Source organism: Eublepharis macularius, chromosome 1 (assembly GCF_028583425.1).
Source record: "Eublepharis macularius isolate TG4126 chromosome 1, MPM_Emac_v1.0, whole genome shotgun sequence".
NCBI classification, from domain to species: domain Eukaryota; kingdom Metazoa; phylum Chordata; class Lepidosauria; order Squamata; family Eublepharidae; genus Eublepharis; species Eublepharis macularius.
The window spans coordinates 118,484,991-118,512,977 of NC_072790.1; the positions used below are offsets into that span (position 1 = coordinate 118,484,991).

General features: G+C 41.8%; 1 protein-coding gene across 2 annotated transcripts in view; it reads right to left on the reverse strand.

The window, feature by feature from the left end:
* Positions 1 to 27,987, reverse strand: part of MAP7 (microtubule associated protein 7) — a 160,639-nt gene that overhangs the window by 109,490 nt on the left and 23,162 nt on the right. The window contains exon 1 of one of the 2 annotated variants that reach the window (XM_054987080.1): positions 16,312 to 16,517. The exons of the other annotated variant lie outside the window; for it this stretch is intronic. Coding sequence (XP_054843055.1) covers positions 16,312 to 16,444 — 133 coding nt within the window. The 5' untranslated portion in view covers positions 16,445 to 16,517. Of the gene's footprint in view, positions 1 to 16,311; positions 16,518 to 27,987 lie in introns of those variants that run through there. 2 annotated transcript variants of the gene reach the window in all.

The window sequence follows — 27,987 nt, forward strand, 5'->3', positions numbered from 1 at the left end:
TTGCACAGCACCCCACTGTCCTGCTTAATTGTTCTCACCTTGCTAGAGAGATTTACATGTTTTCCTCTTAAAAGCAACTTATGAGGGAGTGACTGATTTCTCTCTATTTGCCTACTATTTGTCAACAGGAAAACTTTTAAAAATCAGTTTCTATCTCTAAATATTCAAATATTGGAGTGAGCCTTTGAGCGGAGAGCATTTTTCAACAGAGACAATATGGTGATTCTCACACGTGTATGCCTAGTCCCTCTTCTAGTGCACACGCAACAGAAAGAAAAAGAAAAAAGGAGGGTTGACAATGCAATGCCACCAGTAATGACAGCATCCTTAACTATACTATACACCTTGCCTCTAGTTGCACAATGCTTCCTACTTAAAAACAGGGGAAAGATTACATAAATAGCATATCTGTATAAACATGTTGCATTACATGGTGCTTGCGACAGTGGATATCGCACCATCCTTTGAAACGGCCATAATTTCAAACGACTTTTACATGCCGAAGCACTTTTAGACTTCTTTAAATGGATGTAGATTTGAGTTAACTATTTCAAAGGCCTTTTGTGAGTCAGACATCAGTGTATTTCTTAAGGAAAATAATCTGCTTGATTACTTTTCTGTGTTCAATTAATTAGAAATTAGGTGTGCTTCTAATCATAACTCTGCCTAGTCTTCTAGGCAGAGACAGCTTAGTCAAAAGCAATATGGTAAGTATTAAGATATAATTGATCTTTAAAACACCAGTATAATTTACTCTCTTAAAGTGAATTATTAACAATTAGCTTTACCCATATATGGGGTTCAAGTATTTGGGTTTGAGGATTCCCCACAATCAGAGCAGCTGGCAATGAAGGAACATATGGTACGATACAGTCATGTGAAACTCTAGCCAAGAAGCCTAAGCTGGGTATGCTTTGATTGTAGGCCAGAAATGGAACTATCCAGTTATATGAATGAACCAAAAGCACACTCAAGTACAATTTAGACTCCATGGGCTAAAATAAGTACTACTGTCAATAATGGGAAGCAGGAGAAATCACTTGATAGTTGTAATAGGCTATTTATATTTTAAACATTCAAGATTTTAAAAGATGTTATATGTTCTACATACAGACTGATGTACTGCTATCATTGTATTCGTTTTTAAATTTGGGGACTGAGGTCCATTAGATGTCAATTAAAATGAACGGAGAAAAAAACCTAAACATGACATCAAGGTTCTGGTAGGGATATCTTAATGACCTGAATATGTTGAACATTTTCATTTAATACCACAATACTACTTAACGATTTGTCATAGTACTCATAACATATTATGAATTCCCACCCCCACCTGCTGCCCCCTGGCCCTACTTACTTCGTTGGGGGGGAGGCATGGGGAAGAAGCACATGCCGCACTGCCCCCACTCCTCAAAGCTCTGCACTCCCGCTTTGGCCCTTGAGGCCCTGACCCTATAGGCTAGCATATAACAGATAGTCTATGTTTTTGTGTGTTTATACATACTTCCAGGAAGTATTGGGTTGAATGAAGCTAATGCATAAGAGTTTGTGAAACAACGTAGAAATTTACATGAAGGATCACTGCACAACTCAGATGCCTATCCTGTACAATTGTACCCCTTGTAATATAAACCTTAATGCAATTTCTCTTTTCAACATTACATTGGAGTCAATTTTCAATACATTGTATCACTTAATTGTGATCTAACTTGACCCTAATATTTATTATTTTTTAAAAATGTAATGAGCTAATTAGAAAAGGGGCTCAGTAGGGTTGCCCAAGTTCAGCCTGGCAACCAGTAGGAGGCCATGGGGGCAGGGACATGGTGGGCTAGCTGACAGCATGGCATCCCTTCTGGAAAAAACAGGAAGTGATATCACACCCCTTTAGGAATAGTAAAAATTCTCAGAGAGGTGTGACATCACTTCTGGTTTTCCCAAAGTGATGTCATGCTGTCAGCCAATGGCCATTTTTTAAATTTTATTTTTCTCCCTCCGTTGGCTCAGTACAATGACAGGAAATGTCAGCTGGAAACAGGGCACCCCCTACCTGGGACTGGGGGCAGGGCTTGCAATCCTAGGGCTCAGTGATGCAATGTTAGAAACAAAATAGACTTAGAAATATATCTTGTCCCCCTTGGACTTACCTCTATGGCCCGGCAGGGAGGCCGAAGGGAGGGCTGACGATGGCACCACAACTGCGGCCAAGGCCAAGGCCAAGGCCAAGGAGGGTGCAGGGGCCGTGGGTGAGCAGATAGGAGCACCCAGCGTCCTGGGGCAGGTGAGGCAGGTAGGGGATGCCGGCAGTGCACTAGCCAAGCTGGAAGAGGCTGAGAGACTGAAAAGTGTAAGAAGGTATATTAAAAATTACTACAGTGGTGCAATGTTTAATATACCTTTTTACACATTTTAGTCTCTTGGTTTTGTAATTTTCCATCATGTAAGAAAGTACATTAAACATTACTACAGTGGTGTATCCCCTCTTGGACTACATTACACCTTAACATGGTGAGGGGGTTTGAGTGTATCAGTAAAGCTGAAAGCAATACTGTCAAAACTGCAGACTCAATCAGGAGTCTAAACTCCTAGCGGAGTCACTCAAGGCAGAATGGTCAGAACTGAGTCACCAGACTAAGATGTATCCATCCTGTCCCCACCTCAGGAATCATCATCAGAAGGGAAGTGACTGTTTCAACGAAGACAGGGGCAGAGGAATCTTTGAAAGATAGTGGGACATAATGACACTGGCAGAAGATCTTTCATAGACAATGGCAGTCACATTTCAGGTAACCCTACTTAGTACTACACAGAAAATGGCAATAGTAAGCCACTTCTGATAATCTCTTGTCTTGAAAGCCCTATAATGAGATGACCCAAAATGAAAGCCGATACAGTACTGGAAGACCCTCAATTGCCTACATGAGGAAGAGCAGAGTACAAGTATTAATAGTACTATTCATAATGATGGGACTGGATTAAAGTCAAAATATCCAGTTGCTGATGTGAATACATGCAAAAGGAAAGTCCAGAATTGTGAGATACATGCAATAGGGACCAGAAATGTGAGAAATATGAATCCAAGTAAGCTTAAAATCATAAACCAAGAAATGGGACATTTAAACATTTTAATAATGTTAGTGAACCGAAGCAGACTGGATTAGGACATTTTCGGTCAGAAAAGCACGAAGTTTTTTTTACTGTGGAAATGACAACATTGGAAGAAATGGTGTTGCTTTTATACTGAGGCAAGATGTAGCACAAGCAATCAGGGGCTATATTGCAAAGTCTGACCAAAAAACATCAATCAGACTTCAATGTAATCACCATTCTAGTTTATGCCTCAATTACAAATGCTGAAGGAGAAGAAATTGAAAACTCTTATGTAAGTGTTGAGGAAGAAACTGATCAAACACCTAAACAAGATGTACTGGTAATGATAATTAACTGGAATGCAAGATTAGGAGACAAAGCAGAAGCAAACACTGTTGGAAAATTTGGACTAGGGCTACGAAATGAAGCGGGAGAGCGACTCATATAATTTTGTGAAGTCAATTTGTTCATTGCAAACACATGCTTCAGGGAACTGAACAGACAATTGTATTTGTAGGTTTAATTGTACATGCCCAAAGGCCGTCACAATACAAAGTTAAAAAACAGTAAAAATAGAAATCTATCTTACAAGCATAAAATACAATTATTAAAATAATAAAAATAAAATACAATTAAAATGGGACCTTAATAAATACCAGATAGTTATGAGAAAAGTTAGGTTTCTGAGGAAACAATCTTGGCCCTAATCTTTTTTGCAGCTAAGGCATTTGTGAAAATCACTGAACATCTAATTCAGGAATAAAATACTGTATATAATCGGAAGCAGAAGATGGAGAAACTATTCTGTCTGCTAAAACAAAACCAGGAGCTAATAGTGGTACAGACTACAAATAATAAAAGCAGCTTTTCCGTAACTTGCAGAGAAACAAAGAGATCTATTAAACTAGCCAACACAGAGAAATAGAAGAGAACAACAAAAAAGGAAGAACAAGTGATCTGTTCCACAAGATTCAAGCAATCAATGCCAAAGTCAAACCACAGGTAGGGATATTTAAAGATTAACATGGAAATACAGTTTCCAATTAGGACAAAATAAAGATGACAATAATATACTGAAGAACTAAACAGAAGAGATAAAAGGATGACAGAGTCCTTCAAAGAATCTTTTGATGAAGAGCCTACAATTTCAGAAAGTGACGTGAAAGCTACATTGAAAAAAAAACTGGTATAAACAAATCACCTAAAGTAGATTGGATACCTATAGAGCTATTTCAAGCTACAGAAACTGAGCGCATCAAAATCTTAAGAATAGGTCAACAAACATATCAGTAGCCCATGGACTGGAAATGCTCAATCTACATTCCACTCCCGAAAAAAGGAGATGCCAAAGATTGCAGCAACCATCAGACCATCGCATTAATTTTCCACACAAGCAAAGTGATGCTCAAAATTCTACAACAATATTCTCACCATACATGCAACGAGAAATGAAAGATGTTCAAGTTGACTTCAGAAAATGAAGAGGCACTAAAGATCACATTGCAAATTTATTATGGTTAATGGTGCATACCAGGAATTTCAAAAGAAAATCACCCTTTGTTTTATAGAATACAGCAAAGCATTCAACTGTGCAGATCATGAGAAGCAAAGTGGTTCAGCACTCTACTTGTTTGAATCCCACTACTGCCATGAGCTCAGTAGGTGGCCTTGGGTAAGCCACTCCCCTCAGCCCCAGCTCCCCAGTTGTACTTTGGGATTAATAATAACACTAACTTGTTCACCGCTTCCTCTTTTACGAGAAGGGAAGATCTCAGGGCCAGCCTCCTTAGTAGGAAATGATTTTAGCCAAAAGAGGCTAGGAGGGCCTACATGAGAAACTATTAGGTCCAACCTTCTCTCCAAGAAGTGAATTCAGCCAAGAGAGGCTAGGAGGGAGAACACACATGAGAATAAAAGAGTTTAGCAATCTGAAAGTAACCGCTCTGCAGCAATGTCCCGACTGAGAATCCAACGGAACTTGCTTTTTTCCTAGCTCCTATCTGCTGCTTCTTCAGCGAAGACCTTTCAGCAATAAAGCAGTCACTTGGAGCAAATACAAGAACTTCAAAAAGCCTCCCCCTACACTCCCAGTTCAGAAATAACTAGCTCTTATGCTCCTCAGCAACACACCACCGTTACAGTAAGCAAAGCAGCTACATATACTCCTCCCTACATATACTCCTCCCAACACCTACATTCTCAACGCTCTGCAGTGGGGTCTGCTGCCCACACAGTTAGAATAGACAAGCCTTCATGATCTCTAATTTCCGATTAGCTGAAACTGTGACATTCTAGTAGGAGCTATAAATAAGGAAGACAGCATTTTGCTGGTAGGGGATGATGGAGGTTTCCTAGTTACTAAAGATGACACAGTCTCATTATTACTGGGCAAGCGGAAGCAGGCGTCTCTTCACACTGTGCTGTGAAGTTGCCTTGCAATTGTTGCCTTGCAGTTGTATTTTATCCAATACAACTTCATTTAAATAGCATTTCTAATCTTACCAAATAAATGTGTCAAATACATTTTTAAGCAAAGTCATTTTAATTGAAAGCTTCTGTTCACATAAGCATCTCCCAGTAGCATCCTATCCCAGGAGAACATAATACCAGTGAAATGCATTAGACAGAAACATCCTATGCTCACCAGAAGTGAGGTTTGGGGGCTACTTCACACAATAGATCTGCAATAGTCCCAAGTACTCCTCACCTGACCTTGGCAACACTTAATACAGAATAAGACAATTGTATATAGATACAGCTGGGAGTACTGGCTACAGAAGCATACCATCAGTTCACAGAGAGCTGTGCTCTCCCTCGCCCCACCGTGAGTGTCACAGTTAGCTGGCAGAATGCTTACTGGAGAAAAGAACTATGTACACTTCTCCTTTGACAAGGTCTGAAATAATCATTCCAGTTTCCCAAGTTTCAACACCAAATGTTTAGACACCTCACACTTACCTAACCCTCTAATCCACCAATTTTCTTTCTGCACCATCTTTTTCTTTATGCACCCTAGCTATTGAAGAGAGCAATATTCTTTGACAGTTCCTATATCCTTGTGATATTAAAGTTTTGCATTAAATTATAGGGACAGCAGGGATCTTAAACATAAACCAAAACAAAGGTTGGATACATAAGGCTAAATCCAGGATCCATCAGGGCCATCATTCAGCACAGCATAGAGACATGACAGCTGGAATGAAATTAAATGCAATCAGATGCCTGCCACCCCCATCTTATCTATCATGACCAGTTCAGAATTTATTTATGGAGGGACTATGTATATGAGCTTCACAGAAGTGGGTTCTACATCTATTTTCTTCTGCTAATTAAACCACAGCAAATAGATGCAACACAAAATAAATTTTCTAGAAGGTGTGGGATTTGGATGAAAATTGCAGAGCAGTTGTTTTGGAGACTTTTCAGCATGAAGTTTATTTAAAACATTTTAATGCTGCATTTCCCCAACAAGTCAGTTGTTCTCCCCAACAATCTTGGGCATAACTAATTTCTGCATGTAGGCCACGTAAGAATCAGCTCTGGAAAATAAATAAATAAACTGAACATTCTGACTACTTCTGAGCGCACTTTGCATTGTAGCTTAGGCAAGTGGACCAATGAAAGAAGCCAGTGTGAGGCTGCTATTGTGAGAGTATGGGTCTGAGTATAAATTAGCTTCCAGATATTTCTACTGAGCATGAAGCTCAACAGACGATAATACACCCAACTATCTTACAAAATTTAGTCTCTTAAGCAAAAAGAGAGAGAATGGATACATAAATAAAAGGAAGATCATAGATACTGTTGAAAAATAAAATGTAAAAATAAGAAGTTTTACAAACCTCTATCATACCCCCCCCCCTTAGTTGCCTCTTTTCTAAACTGAAAAGTCACAGGTTCTTCAGACTTTCCTCATAGAAAAGGTGTTCCAATCCCCCTAATCATCTTGGTTTCCCTCCTCTGTATTTTTTCCAGCTCTTTTTGGAGATACAGTGACCAGAAATGCAGAGTATTCCAAAGGAGGTCATACCAAAGATCTATAAAGAGGTGTTATAATAACAATAATAACACTATTCAATTTATATACCGCCCTTCAGGACAACTTAATACCCACTCAGAGCAGTTTACAAAGTATGTTGTTATTATCCCCACAACAATAATCACCCTGTGAGGTGGGTGGAGCAGAGAGAACTCCTAGAAGCTGTGACTGACCCAAGGTCACCCAGCTGACTTCAAGCGAAGGAGTGGGGAATCAAACCCAGTTCTCCAGATTTGAGTCCCGCTGCTCTTAACCACTACACCAAAACTGGCTGTTTCATTTTCAATCCCTTTCCTAACAACTATTTATTTATTATTATTTTATTAACAAGATTTTAATTTTATTAACAAAATAATCCCCAGCACAGAATTTGTCTTTTTCATTGTTGCGGCACACCGGATTGACACTTTCATTGAGCTATCCACTATGACACCAAGGATGTTTTCCCTCTCAGTCCGAGCTACTTCAGCCCTCATACTTGAAGAAACAAGACATCTTTCTCCAGGCAACTGACAACCTCATACCTAATACTATTATAATTACAGATATGATAAAATATACCTGTCATCTACGTGACTACACCTGGATTCTCTAATCAAAACTGTAAGTGACAAGCAACCAGGAATTACTAGATGCATGCACAAGGTTGCCAGGTGCCCCCTATCAAAAATGGGGTGGGGGGTGGAACTACCTGACACTCACACCGAGGGCCAAATCTTTAAAAATTGTCCCACAACGTAACATTTTCACTATGTTTAGGGAAAATCTTTTACAAATTACCTTGGTGTGTCCTGTTACTTCTGGGTCATGCTGGAAATTACATAAACACTGGGATGGGGGCATGAGTGCACGCACACTCATTTTGCCCATGTACCTGCCAGCCTGGTTCCCCCCGCTTGTGATGCATTCTCTCCCCCTCCCTGCCAGCCATTGAGTGTTGGCAAGGGGCAGCAGCTGGCAACCCTCTGCATTAAAATTTAAGTGAAAGTGTTAGTATCTTAACAAAAGGACACCACTTAGCACTCAGTGTGAACCAAGTTTTAGAATGTAAACCAATGTTTATAATGTGAAGACATACATACCAGAAACTTAAACTCTACACTGGCTACTGGCTACCACACCAGGGAGCTGGGTCAGCACTTACTCTTTCTACCATTTGTGTACCAAACAGACTGACTGCCTTTTGTTTTTTTAAGCAGCATATTCAGTGTTCTCTCAGATCTCTCCAAAAATAAATCCACAAATATTTTTAAATACTTGCAAAAAAGTGAGAGGAAGGAGCTTCAGTAACACATTGTGAGTTACCTAACAGAAGGATACTACCATCAGATTTTTTGAAATAAAACATGTTAAAATGCCGCAGAAGCAGCTTTTTCACAGCTTACCCCAGAATAAAAAAAATTAGATTGGAGACAATGATACTGCTTTAATAAGCACTTCTCCAACTCTTAAAATGAGATATCCATCTTCAGCCTTAAAAGCCAGATTTATTTTATATTCAATTAATTTTCTGGTTATTTTGAATTATACTATTTTGCTCAGGCCCAGATGAGGAACACTGTTTACAGTAAGGAACATCCAAGACATGAAGTTGCACAGGTAGTATTGATACATGGTGCAAGAAGCCAGCAAGCACTGCTGATTATCTGCGTTAGTAGGAAGCTATGGTCACATTATCATGCAAGGAGAGAGACAGAGAGTCTATTTTCTCGGGGTCCATGTTGCTGGGCAGGTAATTTTTCTACATTAAGAGTTAAGAGCAGGAATCTCTGGAGACCCTGGGCAGTTCTTGGCAGCCCTGACATCATGTAGGCTGTCAATGACATCTGTCATGCCCAAAGTACAAGGCAAAGTAAGGTTTGGTGGCAACTTTCAGATCACTAGAATGGCACTGGAAAGGCAGGTTAATCCATATTGAGAAGGGAGGAAGAGTTTCTGAAGAACAGAAAGGTACAATAAGGATTTATGAGTAATTGAGTTAATGTTGTTTATGTGGGTGTGTTGGGGCAAGAATAAGAATTGCTGCTGTAAAAAGAATGAGGCACTTATTTTCTTTCAGAGGCTAAGAAAAGGCACTCCAGATGGGCTGTGCTCTGATGATTTCATCAGACTCTAAATTGCTTAAGCTCTACCATTTGGCCTGGCAGGAGCAAAATTCCATACCTGAGTTGATAAAAGTACTGACCAAGTGAAAATATAAAAGAAGCGAGCCAGCCTGTCTCTTCAGCTTCAGTGGGCTGCCAGCCAAATTTCAGGTGAAAAAAATATATAGTTCCACATCTTGATCTGCTTATCTTCTCTGAATGTCAATAGTCAAAGCTTTCATTTACCATTTTTCGTAATTAATATTCTTGCAATTTCTCCTTTCCACCTTCTGGAACACTCTATGCAAAATATGAAAAGCAATGCAAAATAAGCACACTATCTTCATAAAATGAGTTTCTCTCTCTCATAAACATCTTATCCCCTTTACATTTTCAGAACAGTAAGGCTACAGTATACCTAGATGTTCATAAAAGAATTCCTCCACCACTTTCTAGATAAACAATACTGTTTATGGCTAAAAACACACACACACACACTATGCAGGAATCAGATGCTAAACCTCTATGATTATCACACACATCCTTTCCGTACACCAAGGCGGAGGTAAGGAATGGGCCTTTTCTTCATTTAATTATTTTTTTTCTTTGACACTATAGAAAACAATGTTGTTTAGTGTTCCAGTACACATTTGTCCTTGTTGTCAAACAAGTAAATATTCTTTCCCTTTAATTCATATCTAGGCAGTAAACAGGAGAAAGGATTGCTGTGAACTTTCTGTGAAGATTTCAACGAAGTCATTTACTTTAATACATTTCAGCATTACAAAAGCTGAGAGCATTACAGAGTCCAACACAAGCTTGGCCGTATCTCCCTGAACATGCCTGATGTTGTCCGATCTTGGGAGCCCTCAATTCCAGCCGACATTTAAGATAAGCATATATGTTGACGCATCTTGGCCACACTATAATTGCCCGTGAACATGTCATACCAATATCTGTATAAAAAGTTTCCAAAATGCTTACTTCACTTAAATATTTTTACTGGAAATTTTTCTTAAAAACAGCTTGATTCAATAGCTTCAAACAGTTAGTATTAAAATGGTATGTGGATTAACGGGTGGTAATAAGGAAATGAAAGGACTATAGTAATTAATGTGTTGCTTCACATGATGTCAACAACAGTAAGCAAGTCATCTTAATACCTACAGATTTCCTCCTCCCTTAGTGAATAGTGATTTAGAGTCTTGCTGACACATCAAAAAGACCAGCAATGTACCATAAGCAATATTTTCTAAAATAAGGGGCTTCTTTAATAATCTATAAGGGGTTCCAGATTATGCTTCAAAAGTATTGCCCAGGCGTGTAACACAGCAATCTCTCAGCTGATATGAACAAACTTTTGCAAGCTAGTTACCCAGGATACTCCACGGGAGTGCTAGCCAAACAGAGAGGCTAAAAAGCCGTTAATACAAAGCCTATAAAAACTCAGTTACAGAGCTGATTTACATGACATGGTTTTCTTTTCTGGCAACTCTGCTTAAATCAAAAAGCATCAAACCCAGATGTCAGAATTTATTTAAGCATCTGTGTACAAAAACAGAGGGAGAGACAGCAAGAAACACTTCAATGTTCTAAAAAAGTGGTGTATAGTAAGTTTCAAGGACATCTTTAACAAAGCAGAGAACATAATAGAATTTTTGAATCAGTAATGACTATTTGCCCTTCACCCATTTATGCAGCTGCAGTACCTTTTATTATGAATGTAGTATTTACAGAAATGGGCTGAACGCACAAAGTTAATGAAACGCACAGAAAAAACTTGTTAAATAGTTTGCAATTAGTGTTACCACAAGTGAGGAACCCACAAAGACTTGCAGGGGGCAGGGTCCTCTTCATTTCCCCTGAAAAGGTGTCTGAAGATAGGAGCTCTGACTCTCGAAAGCCTACACTCTAAAAATCTTGTTGGTCTCTTAAGGTGCTTCTGGCCTCAAATCCTGCTGTTCGTTTCCTCCTGTATCCCTTTCTTCAAACTATTTCTTCTTTTTCTCCTCTGGGAAACCCCTATATCCTCTCCTGTTTCCCTGCTTCCTTTTCTCCTTCCTATTCACCAACCAATAGGGTTGCGAGGTTTCCTTACCCTCCTGAGGGACCTGGCACTTACCTATTCAAAAATCTTTGCACTACTGACTCAATGATGTCACTTCCTACTGATATGATGATGTTATTGCACTGCCCCAAGTGAAGCATGGGAACACTCCCATAGCCGGTGCAAGGACGTCACTCCTGGAAGTGAAACTGCAGCTCTCCACCAGAAGGGTACCCTGCTGCAGGCTTGCCTGGGAGGTATTTTGCCTCCTAGGCTTGTTCCCTGCGTCTTTTCCATCTGCCAGCTAGGTGAGTGATGGCGGGGACAGAGGCTGGGAGCAGGGAATCCCCTGTCCCCACTGGGACATCAGCAGCCCTTCCAACCAACCTTTCTTTTATGTGCTCCCCCTTTTAGTGTCATTTATTCATTCACTTCATTTATACTTCATCTTTCTCCTCAATGGGAATCTGAAGCAGCTTACATAATTCTCCTTGTCCTCCCTTCCTTGTGGGGGCATGGAAGGAAAAGGCTGGATGAGCAAAAAGGTTGGGCAGGGACAGGCTGGGCAACAGGAGCCTAGTGGAGGAGCTGGCAGGAGAAGAGGCTAAGCAGGGGAAGATTCTGGGAGAAGAACCCTATACTGGAAAAGGAGGAAGTTGTGGTTGGTTACTTATTCTCCTGCTCTCTTTCCTGCCCTTGTGGGGTAAGAGAAGTGAGATTTCTTTCTCCTAAAGCAAAAGCGTAATGTTCAGGTTAAACTTTTAAAGTCTGTCTGAAGGTGTAGTGGTGGTGGAGAGTGCCATCAAGTCATAGCTGACTTATGGTGACCTCCCCCCCTTGTGGGGTTTTCATGGCAAGAGACTAACAGAGCTGATTTGCCTTTGTCTGTTTCTGCAACCCAAGTCTTCATTAGAGATCTCCCATCCAATTACTAACCAAGGCTGACCCTTCTTAGCTTCTAACAAAATCAGGCTTGCTTGGACTATCCAGGTCAGGGTCCTTCTTAAGGTACACTCTCAAACAGGGTTTGCTAACCTGCTCCAGCTAGCTCTGCAGATATTTAACAATGATTTCCACATTATAAAAGGGTTTTGCTTGCTTTCTGCAGATCAACATCTTATTAGGTCAGGTTTCCCCCACCACTCATCAGCTGGCAACTAGCCAGCAAATCAACAATGCAAGAGTTCAGTAGACATTTGGAAAGTTGAGTAGAAATAAAAGCTGAATGTCCCCACATCCACTCTCACAACTATTTTCAAGTCACAAGTAAATTTAGATTAGGCAAGCCATACCTTCTCAGCAACAGGCCACTGTTTACACTCTGGAAATAATAATACTGATGTAATTTACAGAGTTGTTATGAGGATTCCTAGATAATGGCCTTATTAACCACAAGGTTGCAAATCTTCAGGTGGGGCGTGGAGTTCTTCCTGAATTTCAGCTGATCTCCAGACTACAGAGATCAGTTCCCCTATACAGGTTAAACTTTATGGCAACATATTCCTCCCCTCCCACAAACTCCACCTTACACAGCTTCTACCCCCAAATCTCCACGAATTTCACAACCCAGAGTTGGCAACCCTAAACCATACCATTAAGAAAAATTGTGTCCTTTTCTTAAGGGGAGCAGCAGTGATCCCCCTCTTCTACAGCAGTCTACTGAACCCTCTAAAATGTTGTTCCTCCAGGTTAATGGACCCTCAGAAGAACCTAGTGGGGATATACAGAGGGAGGGAAAATCGGTGGAAATGGTCCAACCTTATATATGAGTACAGGCACTTTTTGAAACCAACAACAACAAAAAGCACTGACAAATGTGATTAAGGCCATTTCCAGATGTCTTACCTGCCACTGGAACATCGCACAAAACACCTGGAAGACAGTGTTTTCTTGCTCAAAATCGCACCAGGAAGACGCTGTCATCCAGGAGTTTTGCATGAAATCGTGTCTTCCTGGCACAATTTCGTGCAAGAAGATGCCGTCTTCCAGGTGTTTTGCACAATGTTCCGGCAGCAGGTAACATGTGTGGAAACGGCCTAAACTGGGGCTTTGATGTATTAAGTATGGCTTCACATCGGCATAAATACTTGGAATTCTATATTTTCAATGTAGTTACCTACTTGATAGCTCTAATTTAAAATAACAATAAACTTTAATACAACCTTCCCACCAGTACTAATAAGCTTGTACTAAATTAAAATAAAGCAACAATAACAATCAATGAGGGGAACACAGATTACTAGGCATAACCATCAAAATCAGAAGAGGAAAGGAATTTTAAAAGTCAGCAAAAAGCTTAACAGATGAAGTGCCCTGTGGATAGTAGTGAGGAATGAGCCACAATGATAAAGGCCCCATCCCTAATTCAGAAAGAAAGAACACACACAACAATGCCTCTGGAGTTTGTTTATATAAAACAAGGCAATTCTTTAAACAATCTAGCTCCAGACTAGACATAGGGTAAAAGATGATTAAAAAAACAAGCCAAGTTCATAGACACAGTTGCTCTTATGTTACTTAAGTGTGGTTTTAGCCTTTCAAGAATATTGCACATCACAATTTATACCACAGTACTGAACTTTTTCTTAGCAAGCATGTTGGGGCTCTCATCATCAATGTATTTTATAGTCCATACTTTAAAAATAATTTTAAAAAACCAGCTGGGATTTTTAGTTTAGCAGCACAGGGCAAATGGTATTTGGCAGGTTGCAGCATTGTCATGCCCCCATATTAAAGAACACAACCTGTTAACGTAGGCAAAAACCAAACAAGAGTGGGAAAGTAATCCAAACAAAATCAGAAAGACTCTGTGACTTACTTTTCTGTTCACTCCAAACAGTATTATTTACAGAATATCATTTACCTCTCAGGATTATAATTATTAGAGACTGGAGTAGCTATGACTATTCTATAGCAGCCAGTTCTATACATGAAAGACATTAGCTAGAACAGACTAATATTTATGTCATTTGAAAAGTTATTTTCCAGGCACAATTTTAACAATTTGGACATGTGCTCTGAAATCCACAGCCTGTAGTTAACTTTACTAGAAAGGCGCATACAAGAGTAGCTGACATTTTCAAACAAACTGCCCCTAGATAAACATTAGCACCAGGTAAATATGAATAAGTCAAACTCTCCAATTAGTTGTCTGGGCTGACTGAAAAGGGAAAATAAATAGTCACCAAGTCAACAACAAACTGAACAGTATAAAGTTCTACTTCCTTGCTAAATACCAAACAAAAATCTGACAGCTATTTGATTACCCTCTGTACAGATGCAAAAAGAATCGTAGCAGCCCACTTTGGGATCCCCCATTCCCCACCACCACTCATCTGGCTAATCAGAGAAAAGCAGGGGAACAGGCCTTCCAGGCACGCTCCTGGGGCCAGGGCTGGATCTAGGGGGGGCAGGGGGGTAGTCTGCCCCCGGGCGCCGCCAGGGAGGGGGCGCCGGGAGCAGCTCCCAGCTGCCGGAGTGCGCAGGCGGCAGCATGGGCAGCCGCGCTGTCTTTTGCTTGCCCCGCGGGACAGGGGGCGGCCAGCTTGTAGCGCGCCCCCTGTCCTGCAGGGCAGGCAAAGGGCAGCACGGACACCCACGCCATTCGCTTGCCCCGCAGGAGAGGGGGCAGCCGGCCACCCCCTATCCCGCGGGGCAGGTGCATGGCGCGGGCAGCCTCACAGGCTCCCGTGCTGCGTTTCGCTTGCCCCATGGGACAGGGGGCGGCCGGCTTGCCGCGCACCCCATCCCGCAGGGCAGACAAAGGGCAGCGCAGGCGCCCACGCCATTTGCTTGCCTCGCAGGAGAGGGGGCAGCCGGCTGCCCCCTGTCCCATGGGGTAGGCGAAAGACAGCGTGGGGGCTGCAAAGCCGACCATGCCATTTGCCTGCGGAGAAGCAAATGGCGCGGGTGGCTTCCCAGCCCCGCACGCTGCCTCCGGCGCTGGCACAATAATGTCACCAAAATGATGTCATCACGTCGCGTCAGGTGCGTGTGCGCGCTGTGCACTGTGCGCGTGCGCGAGGATCTACAAGCATTGCCCCCGGCGCTGGGAACGCTAGATCCGGCCCTGCCTGGGGCAGCACCACAACATCACTCCTGGGAGTGACATTGTCACGCTGCTGTGAGAATGCTCCTGCACTTTGCAGTGAGCCAATTTGGACCAGTTTGCGCCAGTTTGGGACCCAAATCATTCTGCTGCAAAGCATGCACTCAAGGAGCCAAAGAAGGTGAGTACCAGGTCCCCCCTCCCACCGGGAGCATAAGAGGACCTGGCAACCTTAAGTCCAATCCATGTCCAAGTCACTGGACAAAGGTACAGTATTATTTGCAAGTAGCCTAAATCTTTCAAATCTCGAATGGAGCAAGGCTACAGATGTTAAATTAAAATTTAATCCAAGCAACTGTCTGTGATATTTTAAAGATAAACAGGTATTGTGTGGTACCTTAAAAACTCACAGAACATTTTTAAAGGTTAGATTCCTTCCAGAAGGTAGCTTGAAAGTAGTTTGAAGGTAGCTGTATTTGGGACTAGATGTTTTTAGAGAATTTTAACCCTCATTTTTATATAGCAAGCTATAATATTACAACATGTATTAACTTCAATTACAAGTTTCACGTGGCTTTAGTTTGCTTCGTAGTCTGGGAAGCTCCAATTTCTCCAGTTTGATCCCTTAATTTCATCTGGCATATGCCAAAGGGATAAAACAAGCAATTATCTTGTAAAGGGAAGCCAACAGAGCTTTCTGGGCCCACAGCTTTACCTCTAACAGACCATGAGACTAAAGGGCAGCTTTTGTGCATGTTTTAAGTATATGAAAAACAAGAAATAGCTCATAAAGGTTAACAACTTAAAACCCACAGACCAGAATCCTACCCTTAAAGAGTTTACCACACAAAAATACACCTATTACACAAGAAAATCTGCTAACAGACAGAACAGGCAGACCACAGCCATTCTGGACATTATGCAGCCCATCTAGCAAAACATACGTGCTGATCTGTACACATACTCTAGGCAATGCTGGCTTCCCTGCATAACCAGTCCATACCTTTTGATCGTTTGGAATGGCTGTTCTTTTGCTGCTCATCTTCCTCATCAATGGTGAACAAAACAGGTGTATTTGGCCTTACAGTTGCCTTCTTCAGTCTCTCTTGATGAATAGCAGTGGCTGAACCAGGCATATTTCTGTTTTTTGGCTTAGTACAATATATAAATTTGCTTAGTTGCTAAGCTATCTGCAAAGCAGCCTGTTCATTTGTAACAGATCCTGTATGGGTAAGCAGTGTGCTAAGAAATGCCAACATCCACTTGGCAGATGAGGGCCTGCAGTTTCTTCCACCTTGACAGAAAAGCCTTAATTAAAGGCAGATCAGTTTGGATTCCGCCTCGTCCTGCTCCTCGCTGCCTTAACCTGTTCAGTCAGATCCCACGTCGTCTTTCCTTCCTGATGCAGCACCTTTTCCCTCTCCCATATCTTCTTCCCAGCTACTGCACACTGAAATATTCAGCACGCAACCCAAGAGGAGAAAATATGATACGCCACTGTTAACAGTTGCCCTGACAACAGTGACATATCCTCATCAAAAGGAAGTCCACAAATGTCGTCTCCTCAGCTGCAGGAAAGCAGCCTGCCGGAATGTTCCCTGTATACTGGCTGCTGAGGCAGAGTGAACCAGCATAAAAGCAGAAACCACATTGCAGGCTAGGCTACTCCTCCTTCCCTCAGAGACAGGCGGAGAATGGACGGAGCTCTTGCTTGTACAAGCAGAGGAGTGAGGTCGGCAAGCCTCCAGGCAGGTACGTGAATTTTGCCATCTCCTCCATTCATAAGCTCCAGTGCAAGAAACAAAGGTTTTCTTCTAAAGGCACAGCTTCACAGAATTGATTTTTCTTTCCTTGCACAAGGCAGATAAACTTGTTAAAAGACAGAAATACTAGAGAGCATTTCTCTAGTTAATTTGAAAGTGAACAGAATTAGAAAAGGGAAAATTTGCACTTTGTTCATATAACTAATATTCCTTGTGATAAGTTTTAAGTTAGTGCAGATAAAAGGTCATTAGTTATAGCAGACACTGATGCACAGAGGTCAAAGTACCACCCAAGTTTTCCAGTTGACAAAGCATAACATGACAGTGTCCTCTGCTGTTTATGTACACTTCCACCTTAGACTGCCATGCACTGATATCTTTCTACTTACTGAGGACGCTCCACCAACAAGGAAGAAGGTTTGCAATACAAGCACAGTTTATTGAAAGGTTTTACACAGTTTTATTCATTCCTGAAATCCAATGTGTTTTGATCCTCCAATTAAAAAAAAAAAACTGTGTAAAGCAATTATGTTTTAAAAAAGGTTTTCCATATTGGTATATTAATAGCCAAAATGTCTCAGGGCTTCATTGTAAAAGATGTCAGATTGTGTGATAAAAATCATGGTCAGAACTAAGGGTATTTAAGATATGAAAATACTATATCCTTTTATACTGATATAACAACAACAACATTTGATTTATATACCACCCTTCAGGACAACTTAATACCCACTCAGAGCGGTTTACAAAGTATGCTATTATTATCTGCACAACAAAACACCCTGTGGGTGGGCTGAGAGAGCTCTGGAAGAGCTGGGACTGACCCAAGGTCACCCAGCTGGCTTCAAGTCGAGGAGTGGGGAATCAAACACGGTTCTCCAGATTAGAGTCCCACACTCTTAACCACTACAGCAATATGCCCAACAGTATACTGACATATTGATTTTTCTACAGGGATTGTACATTTTGATTATTTCACTTGAAAATACAAATATTTCTCTTCTTTAATAAACCACACTTCCATGCTTTTCCTTCTCTATTAGTCTGAGAGTGGCAATGAGAAATCTTCGGGTTTTGCCAAAGGAATATTCTTGACCCTTTCCTCTGGGATATATTTATTTATAGTCTGAAAACATAATAATGTCTGAAAGAAGTTCTTGAAGTCTTTAAAGTTTCCAAGTGAAAAACTAACCTGGCTTGAAAACTATAATCCAAAAGAAAATTATAGCACAACTACTGCTGTTGGAAAACTGGTGTTTCACTAATGTTTTCTGCATCAAATACATATGAAAGACATGTGGATCTGTGAAGAACACTGTATATGCCTATTAGGTTTCTCAGATGCATGCATGCGGGTATTAAAAGACCAAAGTACATGCATATTTTATTTCTAGCAATTGTAACATGTAGTGCTGTCTGACCAGCCAACAGAGGAGGAAGAGGAAGAGAACTGTTGGAAGTAAAAACATTTATTATGGTTTTATATGTTTTTCAAAAAGTGGCTGATCAGGATCATCATGTCCAAAGCCACTCTGAGGGCCAAGCTACAAGTGACAAATGACACTTGAACGGCAAGTGGATTGAGTGGAGGGCAAGTGAACAGGGAAAAACACACTTGCTGTTCAAGTGTCATTCGTTACTTGTAGCTTCGCCCTGAGTTATACTTTCTTTGGAATGGATTGTGGGGGTGAAATACTCCTGTTTATTTCTGGCAGGAGAAGGCAACTCACCCTGCGGCTGCTCGCAGCTTCAGCAGGGAGTAGGAATTTGCCACCCTGCCCGGAGGAAAGGAGGCAGGCTCCCTTCCCTCCCGGGCATCCGGGGCATTGGCCAGGGGGCGGAGCCAAGTGCCATTTTGCGGCGGCTCCGTCTTCCCCTGGGGAAGTCATCTAAATAATGAACGGTATCTGGGCAGGCACAGTGACGACGCAACTCCCATTCCAGAAAGGAACTGAAGCGCTCAAAAGTGGAGTATGTCACGCTTTGTGGGGATGACCAAGGGGTCTTATTCCGACACGAAGATCAGGCCCCATTGACTAAATATCAGTTTTGGGCTGTGACAGAGAGGGCACTTAAGAAAATTGGCCTGTCAGGGGTCAAATTCGGCACCCACTCCTTCCGGATTGGGGCAGCCTCGACAGCAGCTGCTATGGGGTACCCTCAGCAGGCGATACAGAGAGTGGGCAGGTGGCAGTCTGGGGCGTATCATTCCTAAATCCGGCCCCTGCCTCAACTTTAAATGGCAAACTAATTGCTCTTTCCTCAGGTGCCGTGTCGGGCCAAGCGAGGAAGAGAATCCTGATTTGTGGCCACAGCATGGTGTTCTGGGCAGCCCTGTCGCTGCAAGTGGGGGTTTCCCCTCTGGGCAGCCCTGTCGCTGCAAGTGGGGGTTTCCCGTGGGGGTTTCCCCTCTGTGCTGCTCAGCTGTCGCTGCAAGTAGCTGAGGACCTGGGAGTTATAAGCAGCCGGTGGCCGAGCATGCTTATAATTTGGTCAGAGACGCTACAAAGACGGGTTTGGCGGGAAGCCTTAAATCCAAAGGCCATAGAGGGGTCCCGACGTAAGGCTAATCACGCCATCAAGAAATCTTTGGGGCAAGGCTTGGGCATTTATTTGCCACATCCCCAGATTAGGGCGGAATTTGCCCACCTCTACCGAGGCGATGGTGTGCATTTGTCACCTGAGGGCAATGACATTTTTATGGATGACCTGCGGCAAGGGCTCCTTAACATATGGTTAAAATGGTATACACTCCTAAAGTGGTACAGAAGTAATTATGAAACAGCAATAACCATTCTGAGCATTTTAAGCCTTCATTGTATTTCCAACTGAGTGGGGTGTGAGGAGAGATACCTGTGACCAGTGAGTTATGCATATGAATGACTATACAAGACGCTATGTTTTATAAGAAATAATTTGTTAATTAATATTGCATAATAATTTCCATCATAGTCCATTGAATTATGCCCAAGAAGAAGTAAGAACGAAACGGGAAATGGAAATCTGCGCATAAGCCCATCAGCAGTGTTCCTTGGCACTTCCAGTTCCATCTTTGGACTGATGGTCTGAATTTCATCTCAAGCGGGCTGTTTCTCCCCATCCTTGTATACTCTCCATCCACCAGTTGAGACTGTATATATTGTATTATTTCTGGATTGACAGACTACTTCATTATTATTGTTCATAACTGCACTTTGAATTGATATATATGCATTTGCACTTCAGCACTTTGCACAAGCAAAAACATATATATAAAAAATTAACTTTCAATTGATTGGTAATTTATTGCGGTTCCCCGGATTCTGTATTAAGGGCGGTATGCCTGCTTATGGCTACTGTACACTGGCAGAAGCCTGCGGGGTTCCCCAAGCACAAGGCCTTCCCTCATGCCGTACGGCTGGGGCGTTAGGTGCTTGATGGGGGGATCCATTGCCTGGCTGCCTGGGTTGCAGCCATTCAAAGGATGGCCTACACCCGGGGGCATGGGGCTCGCCCAGACAGGTCAAGGCGGAGGTCTGGAGTTGACCCCAGGGCTTGACCTGTACCGCTTAGTTGGCCCTTGCCTTGTTTATGTTATGGTCATTTAATAAACGGACCTTTAATTCCAAGCCTGTGTCTGTCTCTTCATTCCGGCTGGGGTGGCAAACTGCTAACAGGACTATGGGGTTTCAGCCTAGTCCCAGAGCTCATTCCAAGTATATCTTAGGAATGGATATCTTTGGCAGGATGATCCTGAACAGTCAGCTGAATGTTCACATCTGGCTTGCAGTCCTTCTGTGTCTCTCCCAATGAAGAAAACTGTATGACGAAGTTGTATGACATGGGAAAATTACTACAAAAAGCTTACACAACTTTGCTTTTGGCAATAAAGTTCCACCAACCAATGTGAAAATAACCATGGGTTTGTTACACTGTGCAGAATCATCACATTTAAAGCGATTTCTAGCCCACTCATTCTTCCTTCAGCAGCACTCCTTCATTCCTCATGGACAGACATTTTACTCTTTGTTATTTGAAAGTGTGCACCTTAGGCTCCAATGTGCATCTAAGACAACTCTATTTGCTTATTTGGAAGGCACTACAATCGTGTTAGGCAAACAGGCAATCGAAACATATGGTTAAAATGGTATACACTCCTAAAGTGGTACAGAAGTAATTATGAAACAGCAATAACCATTCTGTTCCAAGTAAAGTAGCACTCTAATCCATTAGTAACTTTCTGTGCTTGCTTTGGGGTGGGTACCTGTACAAGATCCAATGAGTGAAGTAAATGAGATTATCTATGCTGTAGGAATGCCCTTCTAATAAATTCTGGATTAAGAGGAGCTGATCTAAATTTTAAAGTTAAGGAAAATATACAGCCTGTAACTATAAACTTTGTAGAGCATAACAATAACTGTTAAATAACAGACCACAAAATAAGAGTATATTATGCTCAAAATAAGAGTATATGTCTGCTCACTTAAACAAAATGGTAACTTTCTGTTTTATGGTGTAGCAGAACAGTCTAAGGTCTCTCATAGTTATCATTATATACACACAAAGAGTTCCTGGGTTCAGTCTCTTTGCTACACTCTAGTATAACCATGAAACAGAAGCCAATGGACAGGCTATATGGAAGAGGATTTGGCTAAATAAGTGAAGGTGTTTTAAAGATTCCCAACTTTCTATTAAACAAAATACTGTACTATCTGGGATACAGCCAGAGAGGCACAACCTCTCTACTGTTCTACACAATCCTCCTAGAATCCCTGAAAAATACAAGCCCTCATTACATCTCTCACACTCATTATCATGACAAGCATCTGACTGGTCAATAACATAACAGACAGAATGACAGAATTCTGAGGGGTTAGCCCGGCTCAGAATTATTGATGGAATTCACAAGAGTTATATTGTGAGAAGGAAATCAGCAATCCACATGTAAATAAAAAGCACAAACTACATAACTGCCCCATTATATTACTAGTTTCCTTTAGGCTCCTTTCTCCTTGGGCATGATTCCAGCTTGCTCATCTGTACTTAGAAGACTCAGCTTGGTGACACAGAAAATATAATGAGGTGAAAACCTCTTTGAAGAAAAGGGTGTGGACCAAATGTTAACTAAATAAAACCCTACATGATACAAGTTGCTCATTTGCCTTCCAGTGAGTGTCTTCTAAAATCTTGCCTTGTAAACATGTTAATATTCCACAAAAAAAGAAATATAGATGAAGAAAGTAGAATATTCTGGCTACTATACATAGCTCAGCTATGTTCAATTCTCCTGTTGACAGAATAATTTAAAAGATGTCTGTTTTGTGCTTAAAAATCATATCTAACTAGATGATCCAATCTCTAAAATGTTTTTAAACAACAGTTGCATGGGATGTAGAGCATTTCAAATCAGGCCATGACATGGCATACAGGGGGTCGGGTTGTCAGTTCTAGAAAGATACAAACACGGCAAAGGGTAGTGTTGGAAATAGCAATGTCTGGTGTACTATACGGAAGAAGAGAAGAAGACCATTCCTTACAGGTGGCAGCAAGGATCAGTTAGATAGGAATGTGAAGGCAGCACCTCTCTTCTCTGCTAAGTGTCATTTCCTTGTCTCCTATTGGGCTAAACAGGGCAATATCCTCCTCCTTCTCTCTCCTCTCTGCAAAAATGCTCTCTCTAATATGTAGTTAGATAGCCAACAGCTATCTCTATCTCTCCTCTTTACTATCAGATATGTAGTTCCTAAATAGACTCTTTTTACACCTTTAATCAGTACTGCGTAGCTACTACTGCTCATTTATTACTCTGCCAACAGGAAGAAAGTCACCCAAAGTATGACCATCCAGTGGCAGGGGCAGTGGAGTCAAGAGGTGGGAACTGTGTGCCTGGGGGCACAACTAAGAGCCAAGCTACAAGTGATGCCTGACACAGGTTGGACACTTGTCAGCTTACCTCAAGTTTTGATGGGAAATGTAGGCGTCTTGGTCTTACAGCTTGGCTCTCCATTTAATTAAAGTTTACAGAACCCCCCCCCCCCACACACACACACCCAGCTGAGAGGAAGGGGGGTGCCTGGCAAGAGCCCGACGCCTGCACTCCTCTCCTGACCGCATGTTCTCCCTCCCATAGACTGCCGCTCTGTAAACTTCTGTAAGCTGCAAAACTTGAGGGAAGCTGACAAGTGTCCAACCTGTGTCAGGCATCACTTGTAGCTTGGCTCTAAGAAATAGAACTTAAGAGTCAAAACACTGTAGTCATCAAAGGATGCCATATATTTCATGTGTTTACTTTTCCCAGTAAGCACAGCCATATACGATATGGACTACATATGATACAGACAAACATATCACAATTCAGATTTCTATTCCGCTTTGAGCACAAAGCAATAACTCACAGGCCAGCCAGCTGTAAAGCCCACTATAATAAAACCTTATAAAATAGTGTTAATGAAAAGGAAAACAAGTTTTAAACTTATTTAAAAGCCTGCCTTTTTCCTGAGCATCTCAGGGCCAAGTCATGTAACAGAGAATTACAACTGCTATCTTAAATTTCATATAAAATAATATAAAAATATTTTTACCATTTATGTTATTAATTTTGTACCCCCGTTGTCCATGCAAATGTGTATATTTGCTGAAAAAAGTTTAATGTTTATAATAAGTTCAAATTAAAAACTCAATATGTACATCGATCAGGGACAGAGGCACATATTGTGATCCCGAAAGAAGGAAAGAATGCTACTCTCCCAGAATCATACTGACCAATCTCTTTGACAAACTCTGATATGAAAATATTCACTAAAGTTTTGACAAACAGATTGAACACTGTGATCTCAGAATATACAGACAAAGATCAATCGGGATTTATTCCCCAGAGGGAACTTACAGATAATGTTTGTCATACTATAAACGTTATATAACACTGTAACCAGGGCTTTTTTTCCAGCTGGAACGCGGTGAAACGGAGTTCCGGCATCTCTTCAAAATGGTCACTGATGCTTGAAGTTTTGAATAGGGGCATAAGACAAGATGAGAGAATTCGAGGTGTTAAGGTGACACAGGAGAACTGAGAGCCTTTGCAGATGATTTGGTGTTGATTTTGGAGAACCCTTTGAAAGGAATTGAAACCCTAATGTCAAAATTGAAAGCATTTGGTGTAGTGGCTGGTTTTAAGGTTAATAAGCAGAAAACCAAAGTCTTAACTAAAAATATGAAAATACTAGCAACAAAGCCCATTGTGGAAAAAAATACAACGGGCTCTAGAAAGGGGAGGGTGGGCAGGCAGGCATTCACTCCTTTGTCACTGATTCCAGCTAGTGAAGGAGTGGGATGGGCATTGTCAACTGCTCCATGCCTGATCTGCCCGATCTCGGCCATGTGAAGGGGTGATGGGCTTTGCTACCTGCTTTATGCCTGATACATGCCAGGTAAAGGGGGGGGGCATTGCCTCCTGTTCTGTGCCCGACTACGGCTGGGTGAAGGGGGGCAGGCACTGCCACTTGCTCCGAGCCTGATCCCAGCTGGATGAAGGGGGGGTGGGCATTGCCACCTGCTTCCCGCTGGGTGAAGGGAGGAACAGGCATTGCCTCCTGCTCTGCACATGATCCAGACAGGTGAAGGTGGGAGATGGGCTTTACTACCTGCTCTGCTCATGATCCCAGCTGGGTGAAGGGGGAGGGGGCATTGCCATCTGCTCTGCTCCTGATTCCAGCAGGTTGAAGGTGGGGGCAGGCATTGCTGCATGCTTGGATCTTGACTCCAACAGTGTGAAAACAGGATGGGCATTGCTACCTGCTCAGTGGCTTATTCCAGTAAGTTGAAGAGGGTGGGCATTGCCACCTGCTCTGCTCCTTATCCCAGTTGGGTGAAGGGAAGAAGGGCATTGCCTCCTGCTCTGCACCTGATCCCAGCCAGGTGAAGCTGCAAGGAGTGCATTTCCACCTGCTCCACTCCTGATCTCAAATGGGTGAAGGCTCAGGGGGGGGGCATTGCCACCTGCTCTGCCATTAATACCAACTGGATTAAAGCAGGGGGGGGTATTGTCACCTGCTCCACACCTGATCCCAGTCGAGAGAAGGAGGACGGGCATTGCCATCTGATCTGCTCCTGATCCCAGCTGGGTGAAGGGTGGGTGGGTATTGTCACCTGCTCCATTCCTAATACCTGCTGCGTTAAGGCAGTGGGCGGGCAAAGTCACCTGCTCTGCTTCTGATCCATGCTGGGTGAAGGGGTGGGCCAAGTGCTCCGCTCCTAATACCAACTGGGTTAAGGCGGGGGTTGGGGTTGGCATTGCCACCTGGTGCACTCCTAATACCGGCTGGGTGAAGGCATGGGGTGAGCATCGCCACTTGCACCACTTCTAATATCAGCTTAGTTAAGTTAGGTGGTGGCCATTTCCACTTGCCTCACCCCTAGTATCAGCTGGGTGAAGGCAGGAGGTGGGCATTGCCACTGCTCCCATCCTTCTCCCGGCCTGGGTTTCCCACCATGGGGCGTTTTCTGGATGGACAAGGTGCCTTGCCTAGGCTTCCCTCTATGGCAGCACCCTCTGGTAGTGCACCAGGGTATAAAGTGAGTTGTCTGAAATGCTTACTCAATTATATAGTAAGACAAGATTAAATGAAACTTGAGAGCATAACAGGGTTTAAAGATGAGAAAAAGGTAAAATATTTGGGTATTACGTTGTCAAATATTAACTGTATGTTATTCCAAAACAATTATATTAACACTTGGAAAGAAATTAAAAGGGATATGCTAAGATGGGATAAAACTCAATTATCACTGTTGGGAATAATAGCTACAATTAAAATGAATGTCTCACCTAGAATGTCATTCCTATTTCAGACAATTCCAGTATTGACAAAAGAGGCACACCATTTAAGCAGTGGCAGAAGGATATATCGAGATTTATATGGCAAGGCAAAAAGCCAAGGGTTAAATTTAAGGTTCTACAGGATGCAAAAGAAAGGGGAGGTTTGGGCCTCCCAGATTTGAGATTATATTTTGCGGCTGTTTGGTTTGGATGAAGGAATGGATACTGTTAAAAAATAGATTACTGGAAGGGCATGATCTAAAATTTGGGTGGCATGGGTATCTATGGTATGACAAAGTTAAAGCCAATGCAGAGTTTAATAATCATTATGTAAGGCGTGCAATTCTGAGAGTATGGAATAAATACAAATTTAGGTTTTATTCAAAAATACCTCTTTGGCTGTCATCACAGGAAGCTCATTTTAGAAGGGAAATGGTTAGTCCACTTAAATGGTTAACTTATCAGGATTTATTGGAATTCTCGCAGGTTAAAATTAAATCAAGAGAGGACTTAGCAGCAGAAGGGCACGCCTGTCAGTGGTTTCCATATATGCAAATTTTGGAGAGATTCAAACTAGACAAGAGTCATTATGATTTTGAGGAATCTAAAACTGAATTTGAAATAGCCCTTTGTACAAATGATGAACATGTTATTTCTAAAATGTATAAACTTCTGTTGAGGTTTGAGATGGAGGAAGAGCAAGTAAAAGAATGCATGATTAAGTGGGCGAAAAATTGTGGACATGATATATTAATGGAGCAATGAGAAAATATGTGGATAACGGGGCTGAAATTTACACTAAGCCCCAGTATTAATTTTTTTTTTTACAAAATGATGTATCATTGGAATATGACTCCTGAAAAATTGGTTAGAATGTTCAAAGATGCTTCAAATGTATGTTGGAAATGTGCTAAACAAGAAGGGACATTTTTTCATATGTGGTGGACGTGTAAGAAAGCAAATAGTTTTCGGTTGCAGATACAATCATCGATTCAGAAGATTTTGAAGATTGAACTTCAGCTGAAACGAGAGACTTTTCTGTTGGGAATAATGGACAGTCAGTTGGAAAAAAGTTTTAGAACACTGTTTTTATACTCTATTACAGCAGCAAGAGTACTTTATGCACAAAAGTGAAAAACTACAACATTGCCTACAGTGGAGGAATGGTTGACAAAAGTTTTGGAGTTTGCGTTAATGGCAAAACTTACTGCATTAATTAGAGAAAGAACATTAGTTAACTTCTTGTCTGAATGGAAACCGCTAATAGACTTTTTGCATGAAATGGATAACAAGGATTTGATGACATCTAGATTTATGGATTAAGAAACAGGAACAATAGAAAAAAGAGGGGGTTTGTGACTAACTTAGAATAAGTGAGACTCTAGAAATGATATATACTTGTGGCGGAGAAAATCAGAACTCAATTTGTAGTGTAATCTAGGTGTTTTTTCTTTTCTCTTTTCTTCTTAATTTTATAGATATATGTATTGTTAGTGTGTTATGTTTAGAAATGTGTGTGTTTTTCTTGTTCTCTGTGTTTGTTTTTTATTGTCTTGTGGTGTGTAGTTTATAGTTTAAATAAAGAAAAATTTTAGCCAAAAAGAAAATGGTCATATGGCCAGTGGCCCCGCTCCCTGATCTCCAGACAGAGGGGAGTTTAGATTGCCAGACAGAGCGTAATCTAAACTCTCCTCTGTCTGGAGATCAGGGGGCGGGGCACTGGCCATGTGACCATTTTTGCCAAGGTTGATTTAAACTTTAAAAAACTCCCCCCTTGTTCCAGCTGACCCAAAGTGATGTCATTGTGTGGTCCTGAGTTCCACCACTGAGTTCCACCACCTCTTTTCCCAGAAAAAAAGCCCTGACTCTAACTCAAATAATCAACAAGCTGTGCTTCTCTCCTTATATATAAGCAAGGCATTCAATAGTATAGAAAAGAATTCTTTGGAGGGCGTGGCATCGGAGCCGTTGAGGACAGATGCCTGTAGAGAGAGCTCCACACCTCTCTAATCCAAATCCCGGCAAAACCTCAAAACACCCTCAACAAAGTTTTTAAAATGAAAAAGCAAGATGCTGCAAGGAAGAGAAACAACTTTTAAAGTGTGGAAAATCTTCAGGAATACTT